Source organism: Rosa rugosa, chromosome 5 (assembly GCF_958449725.1).
Source record: "Rosa rugosa chromosome 5, drRosRugo1.1, whole genome shotgun sequence".
Classification (NCBI taxonomy): domain Eukaryota; kingdom Viridiplantae; phylum Streptophyta; class Magnoliopsida; order Rosales; family Rosaceae; genus Rosa; species Rosa rugosa.
This window is the reverse complement of record NC_084824.1, coordinates 2,256,752-2,274,454: the sequence shown is the minus strand read 5'-3', so window position 1 is coordinate 2,274,454 and position 17,703 is coordinate 2,256,752. Positions and strand designations below refer to the sequence as shown.

The 17,703-nt window shown below is 39.6% G+C and overlaps 2 protein-coding genes across 3 annotated transcripts; one reads left to right on the top strand and one right to left on the bottom strand.

Moving 5' to 3' along the window:
• Positions 1 to 807: 807 nt before the first annotated feature.
• Positions 808 to 2,590, bottom strand: LOC133710230 (serine/arginine-rich splicing factor RSZ22). Of its 2 annotated transcripts, XM_062136246.1 has the most exons (6): positions 2,454 to 2,590; positions 2,268 to 2,360; positions 2,098 to 2,186; positions 1,704 to 1,953; positions 1,280 to 1,414; positions 808 to 1,096 (listed from the first exon to the last, which is right to left on the bottom strand). In XM_062136246.1, the coding sequence occupies exons 2-6, from the start codon at positions 2,354 to 2,356 to the stop codon at positions 1,090 to 1,092; spliced, it is 570 nt and encodes a 189-aa protein (XP_061992230.1). In that variant the 5' UTR covers positions 2,357 to 2,360; positions 2,454 to 2,590; the 3' UTR covers positions 808 to 1,089. The 2 variants fall into 2 exon arrangements, with proteins under 2 accessions (XP_061992230.1, XP_061992231.1); XM_062136247.1 differs by lacking the exon at positions 2,454 to 2,590 and having other exon boundaries at positions 2,268 to 2,440.
• A 2,460-nt stretch (positions 2,591 to 5,050) lies between these two features.
• Positions 5,051 to 10,997, top strand: LOC133710917 (putative potassium transporter 12). The gene is made up of 9 exons (XM_062137058.1): positions 5,051 to 5,461; positions 6,425 to 6,653; positions 6,737 to 6,985; positions 7,293 to 7,343; positions 7,760 to 8,020; positions 9,086 to 9,138; positions 9,214 to 9,328; positions 9,455 to 9,709; positions 9,807 to 10,997. Exons 1-9 carry the CDS (start codon positions 5,222 to 5,224, stop codon positions 10,844 to 10,846), a joined length of 2,493 nt encoding a protein of 830 aa, XP_061993042.1. The 5' UTR covers positions 5,051 to 5,221; the 3' UTR covers positions 10,847 to 10,997.
• The last annotated feature ends 6,706 nt before the right edge of the window (positions 10,998 to 17,703 follow it).

Sequence of the window (17,703 nt, the reverse complement as noted above, 5' to 3'; positions counted from 1 at the left end):
AACTGAGTGAGTAAATTGACCAATACTAAGTACCCGCTACGTTACTACCACGGATGCTCATTTTCAACCATTGACGACCCAACTTGGGAGAAGAGAACCAACAGTGCAACAAACAGCAGCAAGGGCATTGTTGACGATCTCAACTCAGTGAGTATGATGGCGGGAGAGAGAAGGACTCCATGAGCCGAAAAGAATCCCCAGTTCATCTCAACTCATTGAGTAAATTGACCAATACTAAGTACCCACTAAAGTTACTACAATGGATGCTCACTTTCAACTACTGATAACCCGAATTGGGAGAAGAGAACCAACAGTGCAACAAACAGCAGAGTGGACATTGTTGACGACCTGATGAAACTATATATGAAGGTATGACAGAAGCACTGTTGATGATGATAACACTAACATGGTAAGATACAGCCAAGTTTCTCAAGTAAAAACATGTAGACAACGCAAGTAGATGATGTGCAGAGAAGCAGAGATGAGGGAGGCATAAAACAGCTTCATCTTCTTGGACCAACTAACAAAAAAGTATATTCAGGAGGCTTGATTGCAGAACATAGCAATAAAAAAGAGCCGTACGCAACCAGAGTACCAAAGTTGCTGGTCGTTTCAATTTCACTGAACAATATGCAGGAGCAACTACAAGTAGAAGACTGTGGTGAAGACAGAGAGGGTATGGTGTGCACTAAGATGCAGTAAGCGGCGAAACAAAGCTGTTTTAGCCAAAAATCATACCTCCAAACAAAAACAAGTAAACTTTTTAGGAATCTAATGCAAAACAATGGAACCTAACCACACACAAAGTTCATATAAAGACATATATAAACAGATATAATAGAGAAACATAAAAGTAGAAATTCGACCTCTGAGTTTCAGTAAGCCGAAGCAAGATCGCCGACGCAAAACGGTGACCAAGGCACCCCTTTATGCGGCAAAAACACTTCGAACAGAAGGCATTGTCATAACATCATCAACATAACTAACATGGTTCTTGTCAGTTCAACCAATCCTATTAGAACTACTTTATAGCAGGAAGATATCAGCCTTTCAACATCCATCCAGCATTTGCTCAAATCAAGTTCCAGCTCAGTCCCTGGCAAAGACAAACAAACACATGAGATTAGCTACATGTAAAAATTCACAAGGAAATCCTAATGCAGCACATACTAAAGTCTTAACAATGTCATGCCATTATTGCCATCCAAAAATCAAGTTTCAATTTTCATTGTTTTCTTTGTAAACAGAAAGAGCAATACATTGTAAAGCCACTACTTACCCATTGGCATAAGGAGAAACACGTCGAGCATGGCGGTATGGGGGGGACCTGCTGTAGCTGCGTCCACGTCGAGGCAGAGGTGATGGGGTGCGACGTCGTAGAGGAGGAGATCTCCTCCTACGTGGACTATAAGTCCTGCAATAACTTAAACTTTTAAGTGTAACAATTTCAATACAAAGGCTAACCGACACTAGAAACTTTTGTTCAATCAACAAAATTTAAATCTACCAAGTCCCATTTCTTAGTGAGCTGAAAAACCAAACGCAAGATGGATGCGGTAAAGCACAGAGTTCAAAGTGCTAATTAACAAACTAACTCAATACTCCAGACAATTTCAATCAAGCTGGTAATCAAAATCAAAAACCATAAAGAAAAAAAAATGTATACAGCACAAGCTAAAACAAGTCAAAAGTATTCATCGCACCTGCGCCCATAACCATCGTAACTGGGACTTCTGCGGCCACGTCGAGGGGAAGGACTTCTGCGCCTTCCGCTACCCAATCCTCGTGAACCCACACGCATACGACACTCTCTAGCAAAGTGACCGGGTTCACCACATTCATAACACTTCAAGTCGTCACCTCCACCACCACGCCCGCCACGGCCTCCACCACCACCACCACCACCACCCTTAGAGGAGTTATGGGACAGTTCCACACGCCAACCATTTTTTCCTGCAGAGACACAAATAGGAGATTACGATCCAAGCAAAAAATAAAATGCATAATAATAGCGGGCATATCTCTTCCATTAACCTCAAATAAAGAAGATGCATCGGAATTAATCGAAAAGATGATATGGAGGAGAGTTGGACAAACCATCCAATCTCTGAATTGCATCAAGAGCATCCCTGTGATCATCAAATTCAACAAAGGCATATCCCGGTGGCCTCCGAGCAACCCACACACTGCCATCAACATCAATATCAACCCCTACCCAAAACAAAACTATCAAGCCAATTCATTCAGTTGGAAGAAAAAAAAACGACCTGCGAAGAACGCCGAACATGCGAAACTCATCTTCAAGATCCCTATCACTCACTCGAGGATCCAAATTCCCAACGTAAACGCGAGTCATCGTCCTGAGAAATCAAAATTGACCGAGAATCAAAACCAGGTCTGATCGCGAAGCTGAGGTCGCCAAGGGGAAGATAAAAAAAGAGGATTGAGCTCACCTTGGAGAATCGAGCTCTAATAAAACCCTAGACACACACACAGAGAAGCTAATAACCGCTCTATTGCTTTCCCCTTTGTGTATTTTCTGTGAGCGTTATATATAGAGCGTGGTCCTCTTGGGCCTCTTTCATTTCGGCCCTCTAATGGTACCTTTTGCCATTATCTGGGGTTCTTTTTAGGGAAATTAATGTCATAATGGTACCTGAAGTTTTGGCCCCGATCTAATTTTCATACCTGGCAACAGTAAAAACGTTAACTCTGTTAACTTTTAAAGGGTATTTTCGTCATTTTACTATTCATCCTCCTATCTTATCTGAAACCATCCTCTTCTTCTCCTCCACAGAAACCATCTCAAAGCTTCAGTCTTTGCACACAAAATCCAAAAAAGTTTTCAGCATTCCCTTACATTTCCCATATACTGATTAGCTCACCATAACAAATTAACAATGCACTAAAGCCAATTTCTCTTACTTTCAACTCAGACCGATTAGCTCATTCATATACATTCCTCCCAGACATACATTATGCATCATAAAGCTTCAAACTTTTTGCAAAATTACACAAAATCAACAACTTTCAGCTATCCCAACACACCCACCAAGCCAAATCCACCTAAAACACCATAAATTCTTCAATTTCTACCAAACAAATACAAAATTGAGCAACTACACAAGTCAAGGTAGCCTGCCGTCACCTCGGCTTCCCCAGACTGGCCTGCCACCCTCCCTGCCTGCAGTAGACTCGCGTCCGGCAGCCCGCGCCTTGCACACCCCGCCTCCTCACCTGCAACGGCGCTGCTGCACCAGTACGCATGGCCCAACTCTCGCCTAGCCGCGCACGGTCGGCTGCCCACCTCGCCTAGCCTCGCACGACCCGAGAAGGCCACTGCTCGCCGGCGCTCTCCACCGTCGTAGCACCCAGATCGGATTCGTCAGCTCCCCACCGTCGTAGCACCCAGATCGGCGACGACGTAGCAGCCCACTCATCCCCAGTCCCCGCCAGCCCACAAGGGCCTCAGCCTTGTCCAGCGCTGCACCCCAGGCCTCCGCGGCCCTGCGCACGCCTCCCCGCCTGACAGCATCCACGCTCGCCCGACCTCGCCTCCCTGCAAACCAGAAGGAAGGAGAAGGGAGAAAAGAAAGAAGAAGATGGAGATGGTTTTGGTGGAGGAGAAGAAGAGGATGGTTTCAGATAAGATAGGAGGATGAATAGTAAAATGACGAAAATACCCTTTAAAAGTTAACAGAGTTAACGTTTTTACTGTTGCCAGGTATGGAAATTGGGTCGGGGCCAAAACTTCAGGTACCATTATGACATTTGTCAAAGTATAGGTATGAAAATTAATAGTCTGGAAAAGTTCAGACACTGTTTGGACGAATTTCCCTTCTTTTTAATACAGGCCAAAGTTTTCTTTTGTAATTGGGAGATCTCTCGTAGGTAGTTTTTATTACTACAGTATTCTTGTTACGATCGTCATAACGTGGATTGATGATAAGAAAAAAATTAATAAATTTTAATGTAGGTACAAAGTGTGTGGGCATGTATCAAGAAGCACAGCCAATGTACCTAAATAGCATGATGCTTCAACGTGTTTCATGTTAATACTAATGTAATTAGTTGGCTTCAACTCTCAATTTCAAACACATTAACTTATATAAAAGTTTGATTTTCACGTTCTCATTACCTTTTGTCCTATTTCTTTTGAGTTTTGAGGTTTGAGAAACAAACGCCACAACACAAAATTTAATTAGTCAACGCCGCCACCATACTAGCGGAGATTCGTTGTGAAAAACCCCAAAGACTCTAACCATAGAGCAAGAGGAAAAGCCGGCGTAACCTTTGTGTCTTGCTAAGGCCCCTTTATCCAGCAAAGACAAAAGTACCTGTTTTACCAGATGTGAAAATGAAAGAATGATCAATTGTAAAAAAAAAAAAAAAAAAAACTCATATTCGATCACATATGATATCAGTTAATGAGTATTATTATATGCGCTGAAACCGAGGGAATGTTATGGTTCAGCAGAAACATCGGTTCCCATCAGTAAAATTACGACGTACTGACTGATGAACTGTGTCACAAACTGGATATGACCTCAGGACTCGGCAGTCGGCACTCACACCCATGTAAATATTTCCATTTTATCTAAACCAACACAAACAGAATCCTATTAATAGAACACACACATTAAAAATGAACAACAAAGTAATTTAAGATTCGTTATGGACCATAGGTATATCCTTAGCCGAGGAAGATAATATATAAAAAAAAAACGTTGTGTTGTTGTCAGTTGTCAGAGCAACTCCAACAGCTTCCCCATATTTTAGTTTTTCTCTATTTTAGGGAAAAATGAGCCTCTTTTGCTCCAACAGATTCCCTATAACTTTCTCCATTTTAGGGAAAGTGAGGAGAGAGAAAACAAAATTCCCTAAATTTATAGCAATCTCTAAAATTTTAAGGAAGAATTTGGAGATTTTAGAGATCGCTGTAAACTAGGGAATCTGTTGGAGTTGAAGAAGAAAAATTACTTAAAGCTTTGACTTTTGCTTCCCTATAATACAAAAATTATAGAGAAGCTGTTGGAGTTGCTCTCACACTGTTTCTCTTCGAAATCACAATGGTTGTCCCAGAGATAAGGCAGTTGGGCATTCATAATTCACAAAACGTTAAAATCCCAGTTATCCTATCACCAATTATTGGAGCTTGAATCCAAAAAGTTTGGTCCTTTTCAGTATTTTGGTTTGTGGGTTTTGAAGGGTTGGTGTGAAAATGGAGGAAAGAGATGAGATTGAAGAAGCGAGTGAGAGAGTGGTGTCGAGAAGTGGGAGTGATTCGAGGTGGGTTGATGGGAGTCAAGTGGAAACTGAGATTGTTCCTTCTTCTGGTAATGGAGGCGGAGATGGAGGGTATGGATCTCTGAGGAGGAGGCTTGTGAAAAAGCCCAAGAGAGTTGATTCCTTTGATGTTGAAGCCATGGAGATTGCTGGTGCTTATAGCCACCATTCAAAGGTGAGCAATTTGGTTTTGGTTTGTTGAAATTTGGTGAAACATTGGTGCTTTTATGTGAACCTCTGTGTTTTTAAGCTAAATACAATCTGAAATTTGTAGTCTTGAAATGAACCCATATGTTTGTTTTGATTTTTTGACCTTTGAAGATGGGATATCGCCAATTTGCAAGTGAAATAACTTTAAAAGATGAGGGCCTTAATTTTTTTTTCTTAATCAGTTCATGTGGTGAAAGTAAATTAATGGCATCTGAGCTTGGTTATGGATGAGGTCTTTGATTGGGTTTTTGATGATTCCATTTCTGGTAATGTCTTCTGTTCTGAGCGTGGAAATCTGCTTTAGGTTCACAATGACTGGGTGGGTGTTACATGTGAGAGGAGTTGTTAGCATGCATTGTGTTGCTTTCAGCGTGATATACACTCTGGTGCTCATTTCCTAATTGAATTGAGGAATGATAACTTAGCAGGTGTTTACTTCATTACTGACTAGGTTATGAACATGCTTGAGGATCTATGATTCCTGGATATGTGAGAGGTTTTAGCATTAGCAGTGAAGCGAAGAACACTTGAACTAAGATATCCTTCATAACTAAGAACTTTATAAATAAATGATGCTTGCAGGGTCAGGATTTTAGAGCAAGTTGCATTTATAGTTCCAACAATTAAATTTATGTGGCATCCTTCTTATCATACATGCATGTCATAGACCTATTCCCATATATGTTGATTCTGAAGTATAGTAGTTTACTAGTTCAACAGTTCCCAGATAGAATGATGAGGCCATGAATCATTTAAAAAGAGTGAGCCTGGTTTACTGACAGACACCAACTTCATCTTTGCAGCCAAGATTAGTCTGTCTTAGCTCTATAATGTAGAAAGTTACACTGCTAAAGTGTATGATACATAATCACCCCCCACCCCCTAAATGCTACTATTCATGTCTTACTAACCTTTATTTAATAAACAGGATTCTTCTATCTGGGGCACTCTTGCTTTAGCATTCCAAACACTCGGTGTCGTCTATGGTGACATGGGCACCAGCCCTTTATATGTCTTTACTGATGTGTTCAGCAGGGTGAAAATTGATTCAGATGTTGATGTCTTGGGGGCTTTATCACTAGTGATGTACACAATTGCCATTATACCTTTAGCAAAATATGTTTTTGTAGTTCTCAAAGCCAATGACAATGGAGAAGGCAGGCATTTCTCTTATCAAAATTGTATTCTCCTTGTTTAATTATGTGTATACTTATCGCCATACATATGCTTCCAATTGCAGGAGGAACATTTGCCTTGTACTCACTGATATGCAGATATGCAAAGGTTAATATGTTGCCAAATCAACAGCCAGCTGATGAACATATCTCAAGCTTTAGACTAAAATTACCCACTCCAGAATTGAAGAGGGCTTTGCGTATAAAAGAGACGTTAGAAAAGAGATCAGCCTCAAAAACTCTCCTCTTGTTGTTCGTTTTGATGGGAACTTCAATGATTATAGGAGATGGTATTCTAACCCCTGCAATATCAGGTACATTGATGGACACTTTTGAGCATCTAAAAAATTGTTGCATGAATTTGTAGTTCAAGTACTCCCCACTCTTTACTTCTTTAGCATATCTATAACAAGCAATAACAACTAGTTATCCCCTTCATAGTCGGAAGAAGGGTTGTCTTGACTTGATCGAGTTAATTGTTGGCACTTATTACTTTGGAAGTAGAATTGATTTCCTTTGAGCTGCCTGGAACTGCAATAATGCATACAATCTTTTCATAATATGAAATCTTGCTTTATCTGTGTAGGATTGCACTGATGTTCTTGTTTCCGATTATTGCAGTGATGTCCGCTGTCAGTGGCCTGCAGGGTGAAGTTCCCGGATTTGGCACAAGTGGGTATTTGTTTTTCCTTTTTATTTGCAGTTCATTTGATGATCTTCTCTACAATAAATATGAACAGTTGGAAAAATCATAGCGACTTATGACTTATGAGTTGGAGATGAAACAGACACTGCAAGGGTTCAAATTTGATTTGTTTTCATATCTTAGTTATTTCACGTACTTGGTAATTGTATTGATATCAAATCAAAGTTCTTTAGGAAACCCATTCACTTCCCAAGTGTAACACGCTTTGTATGAGGCACTGGGGGTCGATCGGTTAGAGACAATTGTACATCTACCTACCAGATTACCTAAAATCTAAATTTTTACTTGAATTTGTCTTTTCTTTGTAGTATGTGCCACATGTCATAGCCAATTATTGCATTTGGGACAAGATGGCCCGTAATCTGATTCATTTTTATTACAGATGCTGTCGTTGTTGTTTCAATCCTAATCCTCGTGGTATTGTTCGGCATACAGCGGTTTGGGACTAGTAAAGTGGGTGTCATGTTTTCTCCTATCCTTGCTTTGTGGTTTCTCTCTCTGGGATCTATTGGACTTTACAATTTACTGAAGCATGATATTACTGTCCTGAGGGCATTCAATCCTATTTATATTTATCTATTCTTCAAGAAGCACGATAAAGAAGCGTGGTATGCTCTTGGTGGTTGTGTTCTATGCATAACAGGTATATCTCACCTTTGAACCTTAAGAAGTCCAGGAGAGAATAGCAAAGTTTTCTAAATATCCCTACCAGATGACACATATCTATTATCCTATGCAAGTAAAAGAGATAATTTTGCAATCTGCTTCTCATGTTAGAGGGTAATGATTCACTGGCCAAGCAGGACATTGTGTTACCATCTGTCAGTGTCAGAAAGTAGGGTCCATGTAGGCAAACAGAATTAGCCAGATATCTGGGAAGAGAACATTACCTTAATCTTAGAAACCCAATAGATTGGCAGATACATTTTCCAATTGTCACCATCTTTTTCTATTCTGGTAATCAAAGGGGCGCAAACCCCAAAACAAACAACAAGAAAACCAAGTACAAATATCAACTAACATAGTCTTAGACCTTGGGATCCCATCAATATCTACCATAAGTGCAGAACCAAGCCGGACAGCCCTCCAGAATATGATTTCCTATTTTCCTATTGTTACGTCTTTCTTGGTATGATTAGACCTGCTTTAGTACACGCTTGAGCGAAATCTGAAAACAGTGTATATTTGAAACTTTGTCCATATAGCACAAGCTCGATAGGTGAATGGCTATCCCAGTTACAACTATGATAAGAAGCACCAGCATATGTGTTAAACAAATTTGCTGGTCGGGATGCCTTCTGGAATTTTTAGATTAAGCAAACAGATAGTAATATTTGGTTTGGCTTGAACTATACTCATTGGCCTAAACCCCAATTGACAGATGTATAGATAGATGACTGTTGAAACTGAAGTGCCTCTGCTGGCCTCACTAGCTCTTTCTACTTGGATTGCTTGTAATAATGTTATGGGATACCAAAAACAATATCCAAAACTTCAAATTTGGCAGTTCCGGGAAGTAGGAATTTTATTTTTGTGGAAATTTAAAATCCTTTTTACATATATATAATGTGCCAGTTCTGTTGGTAGAGCCTAAGAATAATTACTGAATCTTTTTAATGTGATAGCCATTTTATTTTCCTATTTCAATTTGTCTGGTGGATTTAAGAACTTAATCAAATACACCATTGCATTGGTTATACCATTGCAGGAGCTGAAGCTATGTTTGCTGATTTAGGACATTTCTCTGTACGAGCCATACAGGTTGGCCGATCAATAGCCTTTACTTCTACCTGTTGTTTTATCAAAAACCTTATGTAGTCTATACATCTTGCACAGATTGCCTTCTCTTTTGTGGTGTTCCCATGCCTCCTGTTTGCTTACATGGGTCAAGCTGCCTATCTTATGAAATACCCTGATTCTGCTCGTAGAATATTCTATGATTCTGTACCAGGTGACACTCCAACATCATGGCTACCTATTCATTTCAATTTTACTCTAGTTTTTTCATAAGGGACATCTCTTGGCGTTTGGTGCATTATTTTGACACTTCCGGTTCCTGAATCTTGTGGACAAACAGATAGCCTTTTTTGGCCAGTCATTGTGATAGCCACACTTGCAGCGATGATTGCCAGCCAAGCAATGATATCTGCTACATTTTCATGTGTCAAGCAATCTATGGCTCTTGGATGCTTCCCAAGGCTGAAGATAGTTCACACCTCAAGGAGGATGATGGGCCAAATTTACATCCCTGTTATCAATTGGTTTTTGATGGTCATGTGCATAGTTGTAGTTGCCATCTTTCGGAGCACCACAGAGATTGCCAATGCATATGGTTGAGTCTCCTCCTCCTTCCTATATATTTTGTGAGATTGCAAAATTTTGTGAGCACCACATAGAAATGTGCTAATGTAGTTATATAATTCATGCAGGCATAGCTGAGGTTGGTGTGATGATAGTTACCACTAGCTTGGTGACACTCGTTATGCTTCTCATTTGGCAGACCAACTTGTTTCTGGCTTTGTGTTTCCCACTTGTATTTGGTTCAGTAGAGCTCATCTACTTGTCTGCGGTTTTATCAAAGTTTTATCAGGGTGGTTGGCTGCCACTTGTTTTTGCTTCTTTCTTCCTCTGTGTAATGTACATTTGGAACTATGGGAGTGTGTTGAAGTACCAAAGTGAAGTCAGGGAGAAGATATCCATGGACTTCATGACTGAGCTTGGCTCCACCCTTGGGACTGTGAGAGTGCCAGGAATCGGAATGATGTATAGTGAGCTTGTCCAAGGCATCCCATCCATTCTTGGGCAATTCCTTCTCAACTTACCAGCTATCCACTCTGTTCTAGTTGTTGTTTGCATCAAGTATGTCCCGGTGCCTGTGGTTCCTCAGGAAGAGAGGTTTCTGTTCCGAAGACTTTGCCCAAAAGACTATCATATGTTCCGTTGTATTGCTCGGTATGGTTACACAGATATTCGGAAGGAAGATCACCATTCATTTGAGCAACTTCTTGTTGAAAGCCTGGAGAAGTTTTTGAGGAGGGAGGCTCAAGATCTTGCATTGGAGTACTGGAATGAATCAGACAGTGAGAGCGTTTCGGTTGGGGGGTTCCCAGAAGGCGATGGGATTGATGAATTGAAAATCCCATTGATGCGTGATTCAAGACTCCAAGGATCTTCTACTGCCTCGGAAGAAACTGGTATCAGTGCAGCATTGCCGTCTAGTATGATGTCATCAGATGAAGACCCTGGTCTGGAGTACGAGCTCTCAGCTCTGCGAGAAGCAACCGATTCAGGATTCACTTATCTGCTTGCACATGCGGATGTGAGGGCAAAGAAGAACTCATTTTTTTTGAAGAAGCTGGTCATAAACTACTTGTACGGATTCTTGAGGAGGAACTGTCGAGCTGGTGCTGCAAATTACACTGTGCCTCACATGAACATCATTGAAGTGGGAATGACTTACATGGTGTGATTTGTAGGTTAATTACTTGGGAGAGGATTGTCCTAGGTTATTGATTTTTGGCTAGAAGAACCTCACTATGTGAGACGCTGTAAAAAAATAATCATTACAGGTAATAAATGATTACATCAGAATCGGCTGGTTTTTGCCATTTTTCATGTTACATCCTTTGCTGGTCTCTCTCTTTCCTTGTGTCTCTCTTTGTTTTATTTCTCTATCGGTTCTCAATACCAGAGTATGGAAACTCCTTTAGTATTTATTACTACTGTCGAATAAAGTACTCCGAAGTCAGAGAGTTGAAAACTGTTTTTTAGATTGTAAATGTTTGTAGTACGAATCTCCGGAATTAGCTAGAACCCCCCTCAAAACCAAAGTAGTCCTATCCAGAAGCGCTCCCCTCCAAATGCTTTTTCCCAGTACTTTTAGCAAAAGCGCTTTTTTAAAAAGTACAGACAAACGGGCCTGGACTTTGGGGAGTCACCGGGTAGGGCTTATTTAAAGAAAGAATATGAGTGGGGTTTGCACTTTGCGTCATCAAATAGAACCGGTGGGCCCATCCCAACCAGAAGTCCACCACGTGTCATGAAACTTTCATTACGTCCACACAAACATCTTTTTACTGTCTGGAGAAGATTCGAAAGATCAAATATCCTCCCATGAAAAAGAGAAAAATTAGTGGGAAGAAATCAAAACACCTTTTTCCAGAAAAAACAAATAGAGGAACAGTCAAAAATTAGGTAACAATTGAGACTGTTATACAGATCAGTGACCCATGTGTCTCTGAGAAATATTTTATATTTATTCAATTGAATGATTTTCATAATCAAAATGTTAGTGGGTACTTTAGACCTTATACTAGAAATTAAGCAAACAACTAGAGAACAATTAATACCATATGGTTTGATGACTAGATGGTTCTTGACCTAACATTGTTGTGATATGGCAGTATTCTTATTCTACTTTACTATTTTTTTGCATGTTTATATGATTAATTAATGTACCTAATCGCTCATGTTGAGCCAGCTATAACTAATCTCTCATTGTTTAATTAATCTAGTGGATAAAATGGGATGTGTAGGTCGTTGAATTCTGGTTATGAGACCGGCCGACTCTATTAATTCTTTAATCTTTCTCGCACTCCATGCCCTTCCCCTGGTTTTATTCCAACTAATGCTGCAATATACTTGCAGTAGATTGATTCATCATTCATGTGGCTAGCTAGCTTTTGTTTTCTATATGTGCTCAGAGTCAATGTCATATAATATCCTAGTTTGGATTGCCAAACAAATTCGAGATAGACTCGTCTACCAAATAAGCTCTAGATCAAATGTCTGTGATCTCTTATTAGTCTTCTCAGTTAGGTTTACGAGATAGTGATTAGATAGAAGAGAAGCCCAATGGATTTAGGTCAAATAAAACGTCCCTACTCAATTGAGCTAGGGTTTGGAGGTTTTGGTTGTGTTGTGGAGCCATCTACATGGTGTTACTCCTGGGAACAATATGTTACAATTTCGATGATGTTTGATTATCAACGGAATTGTGGATTTCCCTTACACGTGGTCTGGCGGTTTAGGGACACGGTGTGGAAGAGGGTAGAGTGGTTCGTCTGGATGTTGGTGTCGAAGTCGTATCGTGACACTCGGGATTGGTTATCTTTCTTTGTAACATGGGGTGATAGGCGTAAAAATTGGTTAGGGGTTGGACCTTTTCGGTTCATAGATGTTACTATTAGTGACGGACCCATAACTATGGATCTTGGTAGGAATATGTGTCGTGGTGTTGATACCACAACCGGTTATTCCAATGCTTTGTAATTTTTTTGGTTATTAATGTATTCTATTTCTTCTCAAAAAAAAGAAGAGAAGCCCAATGTAATACAACTTATCACATCCAATCGAGTACCAAAAGCTTTAAATGATTTATTATAGGAAAAATGTTCATTTACTCAAATTTGAACTACACTAATCCTATTTATCCAAACATCTTATAAGATTGCCCACTTATCCAACAAATTACATATTTTTTGCCCTAATACCCAATAGTTATTTTTTATTAATTTTTATTTATTTATGGGACAATTTTGCCCTCTTTCCCTTTGTCACTTAGAGAGAGACTTCACTGGACTTCGATCGTAGGCCGCCGGAATCCCGTCACCGGTCGTGCGGACTCCGATCACCTGTCACCGGAATCAGGTCATCGGCGACCGGTGTCTATTTTCTTTTTCTTTTTTTGTTACTGGTCCGGTATTGTTTTTTTTTTTTTTAAGTAAATAAAAAATGGAGGAAAGAAAAGTCATGATAGATCCGTAGCATATTATTGTTAAAAAGAAAACTACTACATGCAGTCTATATTTAACACATAACTATGTAGTCTACATATTCTAGAATAATTCATCGGATTGGTAAAATATCACCATCGTTATTTTCCTCGTGTGTCTACATTTTATATACTTACTCCAAACACTATCTAAAAGTCAACAAATTTATAAATCTCGTACTCTAACATTCTTGTACGAAAATCTTATGAAATGATTTTTCCAGCAGCTAGTGGCAAAGCTTTCAAGATTATGTAGCTCGTAGAAAGTTATGTTGATGTGTGCTAATTATTATGACAGTAGAAAAAGAAAAGGAAAAAATGAAAATATCAATCATAATTGGACTTGGTAGTCACGTTCGTAAACCCTAAGAACTTTTCAAGTGTTTTCATATATTACATTGATCTTTCAAATAATAATTACTTTTTTGGGTTTTTGTCCATTTACCCCATTTCTAAGGATTTTTTTCCCACTAACCCCATTGAGTTTTTTTAATTTCCTCTTACCCAATACACTCTAAGGGAGTCTTCCCTAATACCCTATTAAGATTTTTTTTTTGTTTTTAATTTTTTTTAATACCATTTTACCCCTCACCCCTTATTTACTTAGAGAGATAGAGAAAATAGAAGAGAGAGAAACCATAGGAGACTTCGCCGGAATCCGATCACCGGTAGGCGGATTCCGATCACCGGCTGCCGCCCATCGGAATTTGCTGAAAATCTCACCGGAAAGTTTTTTTGCCCCTAATAGATGGGCAATAGATCTCTATTGCCTCCCAATAGACGTCTATTGCCCCCCAATAGATGACTATCAGTCATGTATTGGCCCCCAATAGAAGCCTATTGCCTCCCAATAGGACTTTCAATTGCCAGAATGAGAACTAATCTTCCTAAATTTAGACAAATAAAACTTTGATTACAGAAAAAAAAACAAGGAGATTACATCAATTCAAAACGTCTATTGCCCCCCAATAAAACTTTAGATAGCCAGAATAGGAACTAATCTTCGTAAAATTAGATAAATAAAACTTTGATTAAGCAAAAAAACGAGTAGATTACATCAATTCAAATGTCTATTGCTCCCCAATAGACGTATATTGCCCCCCAATAGACGTCTATTGGGTAGCAATATACTTCTATTTTTCCTGTTTTCTTTCCTTTTGGGCCTTCTGTTGCAAAACAGAAGTAGCACCATTTTGATTTGCCCCCCAAATAGGAGGACCAACAAAATTAGAAGTATGAAAACAAACGTAGAAAACAAATTAACCAAAACTGAATACAATGATAGAACAGTAGAACTAAGACTCACTTTGGTACTCCAAACAAAGAATAAACATGAGCACCCAAAAGAATAGCAATGAAAATCATGTGGGCACCCAAGAAATTCCACTGCACACCCAAAAGAAAAGATGGCATCCACAACAAGCCATGAGCCCATGATGCTTGCGACAGTAGCAACTAACTTCATTAAATAAAATAGGATGCAGCTGCACCTCACTTTGACGCACACCAGCAGTAGCCAAGAGCTGAGAATTTTGGAAGAACCAGAAGAGAGAAGACTCCCCAAAACTTAAAAGAAGACCACATTGGAGAAGGGAAGCAAATAACCCGGAACGCATTATCTGTATCTATATGAACCCATTGGAGCTAGGTCTTTACCGTAAGGAACAGAGAGGAATGAACGCATTATCTGTATCTCTGACCTTTTCTTCGACTCATGGCTCTGTCAAAACGGCTACCCTGAAATCCTCGAGCACCGACCCACCTCCACCACACCTGCCACCGCCTCCGCCGCCATTTCAACCTCTACCTTCACCGCAAATGGGTTATTCAGCTCACTCTACTCCACCATCTGCATCCTCCTCTCTCTCTTCGCCACCAACCACTTCGCCAAGCTCACCAACGAAGACCTCGCTGCCCCTACGCCGGCGGAGGGGTTGAGGTCCTTGCCGGATCCTGTCCTCGGGTCGAGCAGTGGAGATCGGTCTCATCGAAGCCGGTGATGACCTCCTCAGTGACCTCCTCGACGAAGTAGCAAGTCGGTTGAACTGACCTCTCTCCCGGAGCATCAACGACGACTTAGCGTCGTCGACGAGGCCGGACCGACGTCGATAATCACCTGATACGGTCTGGTATCCTCCGGCATCGCCGGACCTCAATTCAGACCAAATCTTGGCCTCACAGAGGGGGGAGAGAGAGAGAGAGAGAGAGAGAGAGAGAGAGAGCTCGGAGGGAGGAGAGAGATGAGGGAGTGGCATTATGCGATTTCTTAATTAAGTTATGGGCAAAGTTGTCATTTCATTTTAAATTGGGTTGGTGGGAATAAAAATATGTTGCTGGGGTAAGTGGGCTAGTTTTAGCCAATTTTAGTGCAAAGAACCCTACTTTTTTTTTCTAAGGATCAGGTATGATAATGAAGAAATAGACGTGATGAGCCATTTGATCGAAACCACGCAGTTATGCGCGGGCTAGAAGTCTTTTTTTATTTTTTTGGTGTAAAGTAGGTTACGTAATTCATTCTCAAAAAAAAAGTAGGTTACGTAATTTGAGTGAATCTTCATCCCAGTAGATATTTTCTTTGCTGGCCTGGTTTGAATTAGGTGCACTGTGCTATCGTGTGCATGCAACTTATTACAGTAGTCGATAATTAGATACATTAATTCTCTTGCACAACTGGAACTGCCATGTGTTTTGCGTGCTTTCCGGTTTCCCTGGACCGGCCGGAAGCCGTGACTCAACTCTCACGATTCACGATCAGCGAACACCAACGTAAATTGCGCCAAATATATCGTATATTTTCCTTGTCGGCCTCTCTATTCCTTTCTTGGCAGAGTTTTATTTCCAGACGGATTCTCAATTCTCTGTGCTTGCTGGGGAAGAAAGAAGCTTTGCTTAGGGTTCATACTCGTGCTGTTTAGAATTTGCCACGGGACAGTGGCACAACCACTAATCATCGTCGACCAAACGTGTTGGAATTTTCTAGAATCGAACAACTACCAACCGTCCAAACTCTATTTGCTAATTAATCATATTACCTTTCCTCTTTTGTTAATAAGATCAAAAGTTGGACAAGATTAAGGACCAAATGCATTAGCAGTAGTACAGTTGCTCACATCTGAAGTTTTAAACAGGGAGAATTTTAGGGTTATGATACCACCTCTGATCAGTTTATTAGCAGGTTAATAAAATTGTTACTTCATACAAATGTTGCAAATGTTTGTAAAATTAATAATATGAAGGTTAGGATAGAGTTAACATTTCTCATACGATAAACAATATAAACATGAATTTCCTCGATCTAGACCCTTTTTTTTTTTTATAAAGGTTTTTGTCATGTACACGTTACATGAGATAGTGATTGAAACCTTAAAATATAAGAATATTCTAGTATAAATGAATTTGAAATTCGGTATCTTGCTTCCTTGTCGATGAGATAGTTTTTTATATAACAGTAACAATTCTTGACAAAAAAATAAAGAAAAGGGAAAATTACTTGTCTCTTCAGTCTTCAGACTTGGTAAGCACTTAATTAGACGCCTCCTCCCCGCCCAAAAAGCATCACCAATCCACATTAAATAGGTGCTCGCAATGAATAGTTGATATATAGTAGTACTTATTTATTAACATATCCTGTCACATTGCGTTGGTGGTTTATTTAGAAGCTAGTTTGGCAAATGTTCCATGATATCCAAAATAGTTGTTGCTTCTAACAATAATGATAACAACCCCACAAATTAAGCCATAACTCGGCTTTGATCAACAATTAGTCACTCTCAATCATTTAAATAATTCATATTTAAATAATTCATCTTCTTTTTTTGTGGTGGGAGGACATGTAAGGCACCTTTCAAAAATTGAGGTGGGAATTATTCTTTGTGAGATTCCTGATTTCCCACTCCTGAGACAAATTAACAAGTGGGAAATTCCCTGGATGACTCCTCTTCTTTTGATAGCTTTTTCTTTTTTGAGTTCCCTATCACACTTTGGCCGTTGCTTATTAGAGTGATAGCCTATCACACGTATGATACACATTGAGTTTGAGTCAAACTTGAACTATTTTGGGCTTGCAAATTAGTTTTCACACCATGAAAACTGTTTACACTTTGTATTATTATCTAGTTTATCACTTAATTATACAGCTTTCAATCTTATAAATATAATCACAAACTCTCTAGTCCTATCAAGAAAGTCAAAATTCATGCTTGATGGCTGCCCAAACACTCTAGAGACTAGACAAATCGCAATCCAAAAGGCAACTATTGAATTTAAGCAGACAAATGGTCACTAAAGATACTTTAAACTAATACACACTCTTTGAATATCTTGGTTCTTCCCAAAAAAAGAAAATAAGAATTTATTCTGCTCAAACTGATTTTTGTGGTCCGAAATAATAATTTGTTGTAAATTAATTTTAACGGGTCATTATTTTATCATCAGTGGCAGGCTGAGTCAACTCTCTGAAAATTTACAATAGATTTGGGAAGAATAAGGCTCAGAGCTCCAAAATTGGCTGCTGGAAATCTGAGAACACTGCCACTTCATATCACAGCGTCTCA

Excerpts from the sequence above, each read along its gene's own strand:
- LOC133710230 (XM_062136246.1), bottom strand. The coding sequence starts at position 2,356 with ATGACTCGCGTTTACGTTGGGAATTTGGATCCTCGAGTGAGTGATAGG. Across the intron at positions 1,954-2,097 it reads TGCAATTCAGAGATTGGATG|GAAAAAATGGTTGGCGTGTG; the intron begins GTTTGTCCAACT and ends GTGTCTCTGCAG. Across the intron at positions 1,415-1,703 it reads TACGATGGTTATGGGCGCAG|GACTTATAGTCCACGTAGGA; the intron begins GTGCGATGAATA and ends AAGTTATTGCAG.
- LOC133710917 (XM_062137058.1), top strand. The coding sequence starts at position 5,222 with ATGGAGGAAAGAGATGAGATTGAAGAAGCGAGTGAGAGAGTGGTGTCG. Across the intron at positions 6,986-7,292 it reads TCTAACCCCTGCAATATCAG|TGATGTCCGCTGTCAGTGGC; the intron begins GTACATTGATGG and ends CGATTATTGCAG. Across the intron at positions 8,021-9,085 it reads TTGTGTTCTATGCATAACAG|GAGCTGAAGCTATGTTTGCT; the intron begins GTATATCTCACC and ends ATACCATTGCAG.